Below are 11039 nucleotides of genomic sequence, written 5' to 3' on the forward strand. Positions count from 1 at the left end.
AAATCACATTAATACTACCTTATAAGGTTGTGGAATGTGGGTTGAAATAATTAAGTGCTTAGTATACATTTGCATCTCAAAAGTCTTAGTTCCCTTACCTGGAAATATAAATGTGAAATTTCTATTTGAAGTATCTGCAAAGAAATAGCCAATCAGACAGAAAAATATTAATGTACATAAAGGGCATGCTTACCTTTTTAAAAGATTCTGCATCCTGGGTGGGAGACTTCAGATTTTAGCTAATGAACAAGATTTTTAATCTTTGTCATTCTCAAATAGAAGGTTGAATGAATACCAGTCAGAGACAAGACTGGAAGCCTCCTTTAAGCTAGTTAGTGTTACCTCCTGCTATTGAGATCAGGTACTAACAACTCAAGATACTGTAATCCATTTTACATCCTCATTCCCTAGAACAGAGGACTCAGCAGATTTCCCAGGACACCTTACAACTTCTGATTACTTTTCACATATGGAGAGAGTTACATTTTTATAAGCAGTCCTTCCTGCATTTCTGCTCCAGCTAGGTGAGGTAATGAAAAACCTCATGTAATACAACATTTAAAAAATAACATCAATTCTTTATACTGTTGTGTCACACATAGTCCACTCCCACTGATACTCCACTCCAGTTTATTGCTAGATTATGCAGAACCTTCATCAGATAACGTATTTTATTTAAGGTAACACCGTTTGCATAACATGCAAAACATGTTATGAATTATAGAAATTTATAGAAAAAAAAGTCCCCTCTTACTTTGTCCTTTGTTTAAATTCTTGCTTTTTTCTGTGAGAGCATTCGTACAATGCCACAATGGATCTCTTTGGTCTTAATGCTGTAGACAATGGGGTTGACAACAGGTGGGAAGAAGAGATAAGCATTGGCCATCATAGCGTGTACCAAAGGGGACACATGGAATCCAAGGCGATGCACCATAGATAAGCCAATCATAGGCACATAGTAAGTGAGTACAGCACAGATATGTGAGCCACAAGTGTTGAGTGCCTTCCTCCTCCCCTTCCCAGTAGTGATACTCAGTACAGTGTGGAGTATGAGCCCATAGGAGATCACAATAAGCAGTGAATCCAGCCCAAAAGTAGAGGTAACAATGAAAAGCCCATAGATATTGTTGATAGAAACATCCCCACAAGGTAGATGGATAAGGTTGGGGTGGAGGCAATAGGAATGTGCAAGGACATTATGGCCACAGAAGGGCAGATGCCTTAATAGCATGGGTAATGGGGCCATGAGAATAATGCTTTTCAGCCCCATGATCATTCCTGTGCCAAATATACGGGGCAGGGTGAGGATGGCTGTATAGCGCAGTGGATTATGGATGGCCACAAATCGGTCCACAGACATGGCCAGCAACACAGCTGACTCCATAATGGAGAAAGAATGGATGAAGAACATCTGAAAAAGGCAGGCATCAAAATTAATCTCAGTGGTGCCAAAAAGGAAGATGCCTAGAACTGTAGGCAGAGTTGTTGCAGAGACACCAACTTCAGCCAAGGCCAACATGGCAAGAAAGAGGTACATGGGCTGGTGCAAGGCGGGGTCTGTTCTGATGACATGAAGAATGGTGCCATTCCCAAGGAAGATGATAATATACATCAGGCAGAAGGGGATGGATATCCAAATGTGCTCTGCCTCCAGCCCTGGGATGCCAACCAGAATGAAAGTTGTAGGTAAAGACTCCAAAGAACTATTGGAGTTCTTCATCTTGAAATCTCATCACATGGGATCAGTGCTACCTTAAAAATTAGAAACAAGCTAGTGAGGTCACATTATAACGGAGAAAGACTTCTAGACACTAAGGGAAGGGAAGAAGAAAACAAAGCTTACAGATTTATGTGACCAAAAGTCTCCTGCCTGAAAATTGACAAGATGGCCACCATCAGGAAATTCCCAGTATTAAGGAGATGATAGTCTCTATCAGAGCAAAACTCCAAGCTTATCCAAAATTATCCCTCTAAATTATACTTCACTTTGGATCTGCTAAGGGAAAAAATGGCTGTTTTGTCTTTGTGTGCAGATGCTTTGGTCTCAGAAAGCTGCTGGGAAGACAGACCCATGTAGGCAATCTCAGTTTTAAGGTGTGGATTAATGTCAGGGATTGGTGAACAAAAATATTGTTGGTAAATGTGGATGTAAGGCAAGCAAAGTAGTACATGAAAACAGCTAAAAATACCTGGTAATGAAAGTGAACATATGGAATAACTGAGATCCAAAACATGGCTAAGAAGTGGTAGTGACCGGAACCTAGAGCAAATGATTGAGAAATTAACTAGAAAAGAATGGAGTTTGGATCCACACTAAGTTAGCTGTTCTGTGCTTTGAAAGGACTAGGAAGCAACTGAAAGGATTATATATAACAGATATAATGAGGCAAGAACCAAGGCTGCCGGATTTGCATGCTGATGTTAAAACTCATGAAAATATGAAATACCATCTTTCAACTCACAATTCTCCAAGACAACCTGTCTCATCCACTGGACCTTCTTTCTGACACAGACACACCTCCAATACATTGCATCAACAACACTGGGAACCTAAACAGACTTTTAAGGAAGATTCTCCTGAGTGGGGCAGGAAGGCAACAGAGGGGAATAGAAAACCAGTTCTCTAAACTGGGTTTATATCTTAAGCTCAATACTGACTGAGATGGCAAAAGAATCACAGTAGAATCCTGGACTGACAAAGGCAGGAAGGACCTCTGTAGGTATTTTCATGATTTACATTATCCAAACACACATATCCAAACACATACACACACACCTGCTCACACACTTGCACATATTTCTACACTGCTGAAATCTTGTCAGCATCTTTCCTGACAATGATTCCTCACTCAGTCATGGCTGAACTTACAGGGACCTCACTATTACATGCTGGTAGTTACTGAGGTCTTCTTTTCAGGTTAAGGGAACACCCAGTCAAGAAACGACATGATCGGGGACGCCCAGGTGGCTCAGCGGTTGAGCGACTGCCTTCAGCTCAGGGCATGATCCTGGGGTGGAGTCCCCCATCGGGCTCCCTGTGAGGAGACTGCTTCTCTTTCTGTCTATGTCCCTGCCTCTCTCTTTCTGTGCCTCTCATGAATAAATAATAAATAAAATATCTTTAAAAAGAACTGGCATGATTAAAATTAAGATATAAATGAGTGACTTATTTTATTAAACTAATTTCATTAGTTTACAAAGGTGGTGGTGTTAAATATTATTAGCACACTAGTTATACAGTATTCTGTGGGGCAAGGGCACACAGATACAGACAAATTCATATAGGTCCCAATAAACAAGTGGACTTAGAACAAGTTTTTAAATAAGAAATGGCAGAGCAGTTTCTTTGTAGAAACAAGTGGACGACTTCAGTGTTCAACCTTCACATGCTTGAGTCTCCCCACAGAATGCAACCAAATCTTATATTTGTAACAGCCCTTTCTATATGCACTTCTATCTTCATTCCAAGTTTTACCTACATTCCCAATTATGTCAATTCCATTGTTATTTACAAAGAAAAAGCCTTCCCAGTTATTGTCAGAAACCCCTTTCATTGTGAGAGGATACACACCTATGGGCAACCAGCACACCAGTATGCCACGCACTACGTGGGACCCTGGCAACACAGAGTCTTGATCCTACTCAGAAAATCTCTGCAACTTGCAACCACATTTCAAAGAACACACCCTCTCCCACTTACATGCAGGCACAAGCATCATGTATGAAAGACCCTCTCTCTAATCTAGTTAAGACTGTGTTAAGTGCTACAAGAGAAAAAAGGAAAGAAGGGAGAAATAAAGAAAGAAAAGAAGGAGGGAGGGAGAAAGGGAGGAAAAGGAAAGAAAGAAAGAAAAAAAGAAAAAAGAGAAAGAAAGAAGAAAAGAAAGAAAGAAAGAGAAAGAAAGAAAGAAGAAAGAAAGAAAGAAAGAAAGAAAGGAAGGAAGGAAGGAAGGAAGGAAGGAAGGAAGGAAGGAAGGAAGAAAAAGAAAGAAAGAGTTCAGGATACAATGGGAGGGACCTAGAGGGAAAAGCCTAATTTATTCTTAAAAATCAGGGAAAGCTCTCCTTGAGAAGTGAGATTTCAGCTAAGGCCTGAGGAATTAGAATTTTCCCAAGCTAAATGGAGAGGTCGGGGGGGGGGGGGGGATGTGACACGGACCAGTGACTGTGGCAGTGGATGCCTAGGCTTACATTCTGACCAGGGCTGAAAGAAAACATGGAGAGAACGAAACTATGGTTGTATTAGGATGTTAAAGTCATTACTTGTTCTCATATATTTTACTTTCCTGAAAATATGAGGAAAACATGACAAAAACAAAGCCATGGCCTACCTGAATACAGGATCCCTGTGCACTTACCGTGGACTGACAGTTGCCTCAGCAAGCACTACCTTAAGAGAAGTTCCAGTGGGCTGACTTAAAATTTCAGGTGAGTATAGTCAGGTACAAGTTATTGACTTCAGGACGTGATTGTCTGTCCATGTCAGAACTTCCCACTGCTGAGGAACTTATCTAGCTGTGGGGAACTTACCTCCTCCACTCTTCTCCCAAAGCCCAATGTATCTTTCTTAACCTTTTCAATGGACCAAAGTCGGTCTGCCTCTGGGTTGAGTGGCTGTTTCTCCTGTATGTGGCTTCATTGCTCTTTGATTCCACTGTTCCCTATTTCTAGTTTATGTCAACCTTATGACCTGATATTGGAAAGCACAAATCTCTAGGGAGACTTGCAGTTTGGGTCTCTCTTTTCCTGTTAGCCATCTACTCTGGCTCTCCATGCTTTCTCTCTTTCTCTGTCTTTCTCTATCCCTTTTGCTTCTTTGCATCTTTTTTGTCCTTGACCTTCCAAGACACCCATCCTCCCCAGCCAATCTAGGATCAAGTTGCCTTCAAAATTATATTAAAAGGCAGCAATTTCCCTCAGTTTCAGATTTGGGTAACAAGAATATTTCAGGTTTGGGATCGAAAAGGGGGATTGTTTACTCTAAAGCCCATTGTAATAGAACAGAACAAATCAGCAGAGAGAGGAGAGTATGGTGCAGTAAATACCACATTCCTGGAAGTGGACAGAGGTGGAGGTGAATTTTATATGCAGGGCGACTTTACCTACTTAAACTTTGTGAAGCTCTTTTCTTTATTTTGAAAGATAGAGGTGTTGATACCTACCTCTGAGTGGCTCTGAGTATTGAATATGAGCCTTTAGCAACCAGTGACTACCAGCATCCCCATCCTTTCTCAGGTATCCTCAGAGGGGATCAGTCATGTTCAGATTATCCCCTAATTTCTATTAATAATGATCTTTCCTGATGGAGAGGGACTTGGTTCCCAGAGGAGCAAGTAACCAGGTAATTACACCACTCCTTCTTAATGTTCAGGGACCCTTAAAGGAAATAAGCAATGGCAGAGAGTCAATACCTATTTGAAATGAGCATAATAATAGTAAACACCTACTACAAGAATAAAATAATTGATGTATGTGAATTGTGTACGAAAGTGTCTGGCCTATAAAAAGTGCTTTATAAAAAGTGTTTGGCTTATAAAAAGTGCTTTATAGCAATGATATTATTGTAACAATGTATCCTGGAGAAAAAATATATTAATCTGCTATGGTCATTGGCTATCACTTTTACAAATATGCAGATAACAAGTAAGGAACAGGGCACAGAGTCGATGGTATCCATCAAATATCAAGGGTGTTTAATAAAAAGAGATGATGAAATCCAATGGGTTAAGCTCTTGTGAGGAAAAGTTTCAGATAGGGTTGAGGACCATGGAGGGGGAGATTGATCAGAAACATTGATCACCAGCAGAAGATGACTAGAGAGAGCTGGCAGAGAGTGAGTATTTCCAGACCAGTATTAAAGAGGATTTAAAATTGCTGAGCCAATCAGGGAGTTTCAATTATTTGTGGATGGCTGGTTCATTGACTAAGTTTTTGATCAACAAGAAAAAAAAAGATTTGACAGGAAAATCCATTTTTATAGGACTTTTAAAAGTTGTTCTTAAAATATATTTTTGTCCTGCTGGTTTAACCAGGGAGAAAAGAGTTTTATACACTAAATGATGTGTGGCTAGATTAGATCCAGGTACGTATAAACTCAGCAGTGTGCTGACAGATGGAGGAAATGCAGGGACTGCCTCAGACGTGGCCTTACTAAAGTCAAACAAATCCGAGTGAATAAGAAAACAACGGAGTTTGGGAGATAAATATCTGTGATCAGAAAATAGGCTATTGGAGGTCCAGGAGATGCCATGGGGGTGAGTGGACCAAGTAGAATTGTATTAAACACATCGGAACTGAAGATGAGAAGCTGAATAGATGTCACTGAATGGATGAAACACCTGGACGCTGAGCCAAATTTGGGATGTTGGTATATTTTCCTCCAGGTGTCCAGGCCTGTTTCAAACATTTAGCAAGAGTAAAAAAAAAACATTTAGCAAAAATATTATGTATGAAAGGGATTGTTGTTTTCCATTATAAATTGAGTTTGGGTTCTAGGAGAACTTTGGTCAATTTTTCCTTCAGAAATTCAGCACCCTTAGTTAACATTTATTATATCTTTAAGGATCCCTTCTTTCTCTTCACAAATACATGAAAATTAGAGTTTTTATTTAGTAACTATTTTTATCAAGTAAGTCATACTAAGGACACTGCACAACTTTCTCAGAAAGACACATTTCAGATCATTGCACCAAATGGAATGGACAATATTTGCAGTGATTCCACAAGAAATATCTGCCCAAAATTTTATTTTTAATTTTTACAGAAACTTTTATATAAAACTCTTGCTGAGGTGAATATATTTTAGATGAGGCATTGGGATGGGATTATTGTTTTAAAAATGAAAGCTAAAAATTTAATTAATTAAATAATAAAATAAAAATGAAAGCTGTAATTTTCTACCAAAACAAACAGGAATTACATAATCTGTATTTCAAAGGCTAACAATATTGAAGTATCAGTCATAGTATACTTCTCGAACTCCACATTTCACATAAAGTTTTTCCATAGGAAATTGAAACTAGCGAAATCCAAATGCTCCACATATGTAAACACATACTACACAAAATTTGCTCTAGGACAAATATATTTGTGCTGTGTGTATAGAATTTAATTCTACATAAATTATGTGCATTTTTAAGATTATCATTTAATCATTATTCTTTTTCCTGGTTTAGCCAAAATTATGTATCAGATATAAGTGCTTTTCATCTTCCTTGCTTTTGTTTTTTGCAAGTATTCTGTAATTTTGTTTTTGACAAAAATGAAAATGCCAACAATGGGACAACAGTGAGATACCTCAGTTATCTTAGAATAGGAAATCAGGTCTTTTGGACCTGATAAGATTGGACCCATGAGCTTGGTGTGTAATAGATCAAAGCCAATGAATTAATAAACCAACCTAAAACAAAAGCAAAAGCCAACCAAACAACCCACAATGTTAATTTTTAGCTGTGTGATATTTATTTCAGGTTTGGTAGATTATTCCTAAACATAAACATAAAGAACTTATGATTTCTTATTGTATACCAGAACTCTGTACTAGTACAAATTCCCTTAGTTCTTAAAACAACTTAAACATAGTTTGACAAGTCATTTTCCGTGTTTCTTATAATCTAAAATATGTCTTAAACAAACAAATTTAAATTTGTTCTCAGAGGCAGGGGAACTTGTCCTTTCAATATAGGTCAATAAAACAGAATAAAGTTATCACATAGATGTGAGCACTGCCAATCATCTCTGCATCAGCAGAATTATAAAAGGGATTATAACAGCTCATTCCTATATTCTTTAAAGGATATGCTCAGTGGTGGGCCAAACTGTGTTTGTTGCTAAAATGTGAAGAGTGTAGATCTGCTTGGACTCCTGGGGAAGAACAACTTCTGCAAGTAGAGGGCTAGAAATAAAACAATTTTACTGTTTTTCTTACTAGGAAATTAAGTAGAAAGTTAAAAAACAGAACAAACATAAACATTTAAATTTTGCCTAGGGCTTCTGGTGTTTCCGTATGTTAAAAATTTAAATTATACATTAGGCATAGCCTAAAGGGGAGTTGTGCTCAATTCTTAGCAAACACTTAATATACCACATCTTGATAATTATCTCTTTATAACAGAGTAAATTCTCTTGGTTTTCAATCCAAGTGATATTATAGGTACATATCTTGGAGTGAGAAAAATATATTAGCAAAAATATTATGTATGAAAGGGATTGTTGGTAAGCAATGCTTGTTTACACCCATTGGCTTCTTGGATGATGAATAGGTAAGCTCAATTCCACTTGCTCATCCATGACCACTTCTGAAACCAGTCAAGATTCAAAGACTAAAGCAAGTCCTAGACTCTTTCTAATGGTTAAATTTGAACTAATTTTTAAGTTTGATCAATGTTAGAAGGCATTTCTCTTGCTTTACATACCATTACAAAAAATGAAATATTTCCCTATTAACTTAAATATATTTAATATGACAGTATATATTTTACTTTCCAAGAAGAGAAAATTTTAATATTATATTAAAAATTCTTCTTTCACAGTTACAAACTAATTTTCCTTAATCATCAATCTCCAAGATGAGTGATAAGAAAATTATTTTAATAGAAGTTCAATACAAATATGTAAAAGGGCTAAAGCAATTCCAGGAATATAGAAAACTTAAAGTATTATATTATGCTATATTATAATTTATCAGATTCAGATTAGAATCACAAATATTCTTTAATTAGTAGATGAATTATAATAAGAAAAATCATTTTGATTAGAAAAAAATCCAGATAAAGCTTGATGCAGTAAAAAAATTATTCAAATCTTTTTTGTTGTAGTTGGCCATTAATCTATATTAACATTTTGGATTCACCTAATTTGTGGGGTGGAGTAGGCCATTTAAAGGAAAAAGGGAGTGGCCTCAGAATATTAGCTATGTGCTAGCTATGTGCATACTTTGACGCAGGAAATCTCATTAAATAAATCTATGTCACAAAACTTGATGGTACCATACCATCCCTTCTCCAAGGATGTTTTTGAGATGTTTAATGTTAAGTATATTGCTGCTTTCTCCACTCAGGAAAACCTCAGCTCAGGTTTATATTCCATTTCTCTTTTTCTTTTGCTTTAAGGTCTTCATTTTTTCATGTGAAGAATGACTCTTTTCTCTTACCCCTCCTCTATCCGTTATAGCTTATAAATCAGTAGTGGTGACCAAAGCCATAGAGAAGTCTGAATATACCAAAGTGGCATCATTATAGTAGAGAATGATGCAAGACTCCATAACTCAAAGGTCCTCTTTAGTCTAATATGTCCTAAATTTTTTTTCATACCCAAGCAAAATGCTATTGCATCTCACTTGAATTTGATGCTGTAGGTATTGAGGTGGATTGAAGAGGAGAGAGAAGGCATTGACAATGGCAGCCTATAGGAGTATGGACACTGTGCAGGCTGTCCAAAGTGGTGCAACTGGAAGAAAATGATTATCAACACTACTTACAAGAGCATTCAGATATGAGGGCCTTCTGCCATTTTACCACAGAAACAATGTCTAGAATCTTACAAAAAGCGGTATGCACAGATCACAATGTACAGGGATGCCTGGGTGGCTCAGTGGTTGAGCGTCCGTCTTCAGCTCAGGGCGTGATCCTGAAGTCCTAGGATCAAGTCTCACATCAGGCTCCCTGCAGGGAGTCTGCTTCTCCCTATGCCTATGTCTCTGCCTCTTTCTCTGTCTCTCATGGATAAATAAATGAAATTAAAACAAAACAAAACAATGAATCCAGCCTGTGGATAGCAGTAATAACAAATAATAGATGACAAATACCAATGAAGAAGTACTTGTGGAGACCTTCCAAAGAGAAAGTAGGAACACCACACACCCAAGTCTCCAAAGTAATGTCCATTCAATAATACAGGGAAGTGTTCAGATGTTTGGGCAGAAGAGTGGGTTACAGAATACCAAAAAGCGATCCACTGAAATGACCTTCAGAATAATTAAACCTATGCATGCAGAGCACCCAGAGAACACCAAGAAGAAATGTATTTGGTACAGATCTTGATGTGCTAAAGAAGAAGTTACCTGACACAGTAAATAGATTTGGAAAATATCTTGATCTCAGAGAGTAGCAAAATATTCAGGATTATGAACTTGAATTTAATCAAGGCATGTTCAGTTTAAGTGAGGTAAAGAGATTTATGATGTGTGCCAGACAGAAGAGTCTGTAGATTTGGAGTGCTCTCTTCCAATACCTAGATAAATGGCTCAGGTGAGATCTCTGTAAATTTATTGGAGTTGGAATATTTTGCAAGACAGGTGTATGAATGGATATTTGAGACAAATAAGAGGCTTATAATTATAGTTGTTATGAGTCACTAATCAGAACATCTTCAGTGTAGGTGATACAAGAAGGTTGTAGGTAATGGAAGGGAAAGACAGAACCGTTAATAAGGTTTTTACTCAGAGTCTTCTCTGAAGCTCTCTATTCTGGGCAGAGAGTAACATAAACATACCATGAGTATGTAAATCTGGATTCCAGTGTACCTGAGGGAGAAAGAAAAAAGCCATAATTTTAGTGGTCATCGGATACCCTACCCCAGGGGGTGACACTGCTATGTGGGCAAAGATGGAAGAGCAAGAGTGATGACTAAACAGAATGGATATGTTTACGAAGGGAAAAAAAATAAAATTATGAGCAGCATGGAGATAGTCTCATGGGAAAAAGAAACTTTATGTATGAAAGCTTGTAAAAATATTTTTTTATAAAACCTATCAGAGAAAAGAAACCCATATTCAAATCTTCCGTCTGAACCAGGCTTCACTGCGTTTTGAGGCAGATTACCAAAGCATTTAATGATGAGGAATTTTAAATCACAGAGATATATATAACTGAATTCAAATCTCTTCTCCTGGCCTATAATCCCTTGTATAATGTGAACAATCTACCTTAAAGAGTTGCATAGATTCATAAAATATATTGCAACATTTATAACTTTGATAACACCTTCACACATCCCCTTCCTATTTTCAAATTTCTTTCCAAATGTACTCATATTTCAAA

At 37.4% G+C, this 11039-nt stretch overlaps 1 protein-coding gene across 1 annotated transcript; it reads right to left on the bottom strand.

The window, feature by feature from the left end:
- Window positions 1-766: 766 nt before the first annotated feature.
- Window positions 767-1720, bottom strand: LOC129504761 (olfactory receptor 51J1-like). The gene has a single exon (XM_055317610.1). The coding sequence runs from the start codon at window positions 1718-1720 to the stop codon at window positions 767-769; it is 954 nt and encodes a 317-aa protein (XP_055173585.1).
- Window positions 1721-11039: the final 9319 nt, after the last annotated feature.

This window comes from Nyctereutes procyonoides, unplaced genomic scaffold, assembly GCF_905146905.1.
Source record: "Nyctereutes procyonoides isolate TBG_1078 unplaced genomic scaffold, NYPRO_anot_genome, whole genome shotgun sequence".
NCBI lineage: Eukaryota > Metazoa > Chordata > Mammalia > Carnivora > Canidae > Nyctereutes > Nyctereutes procyonoides.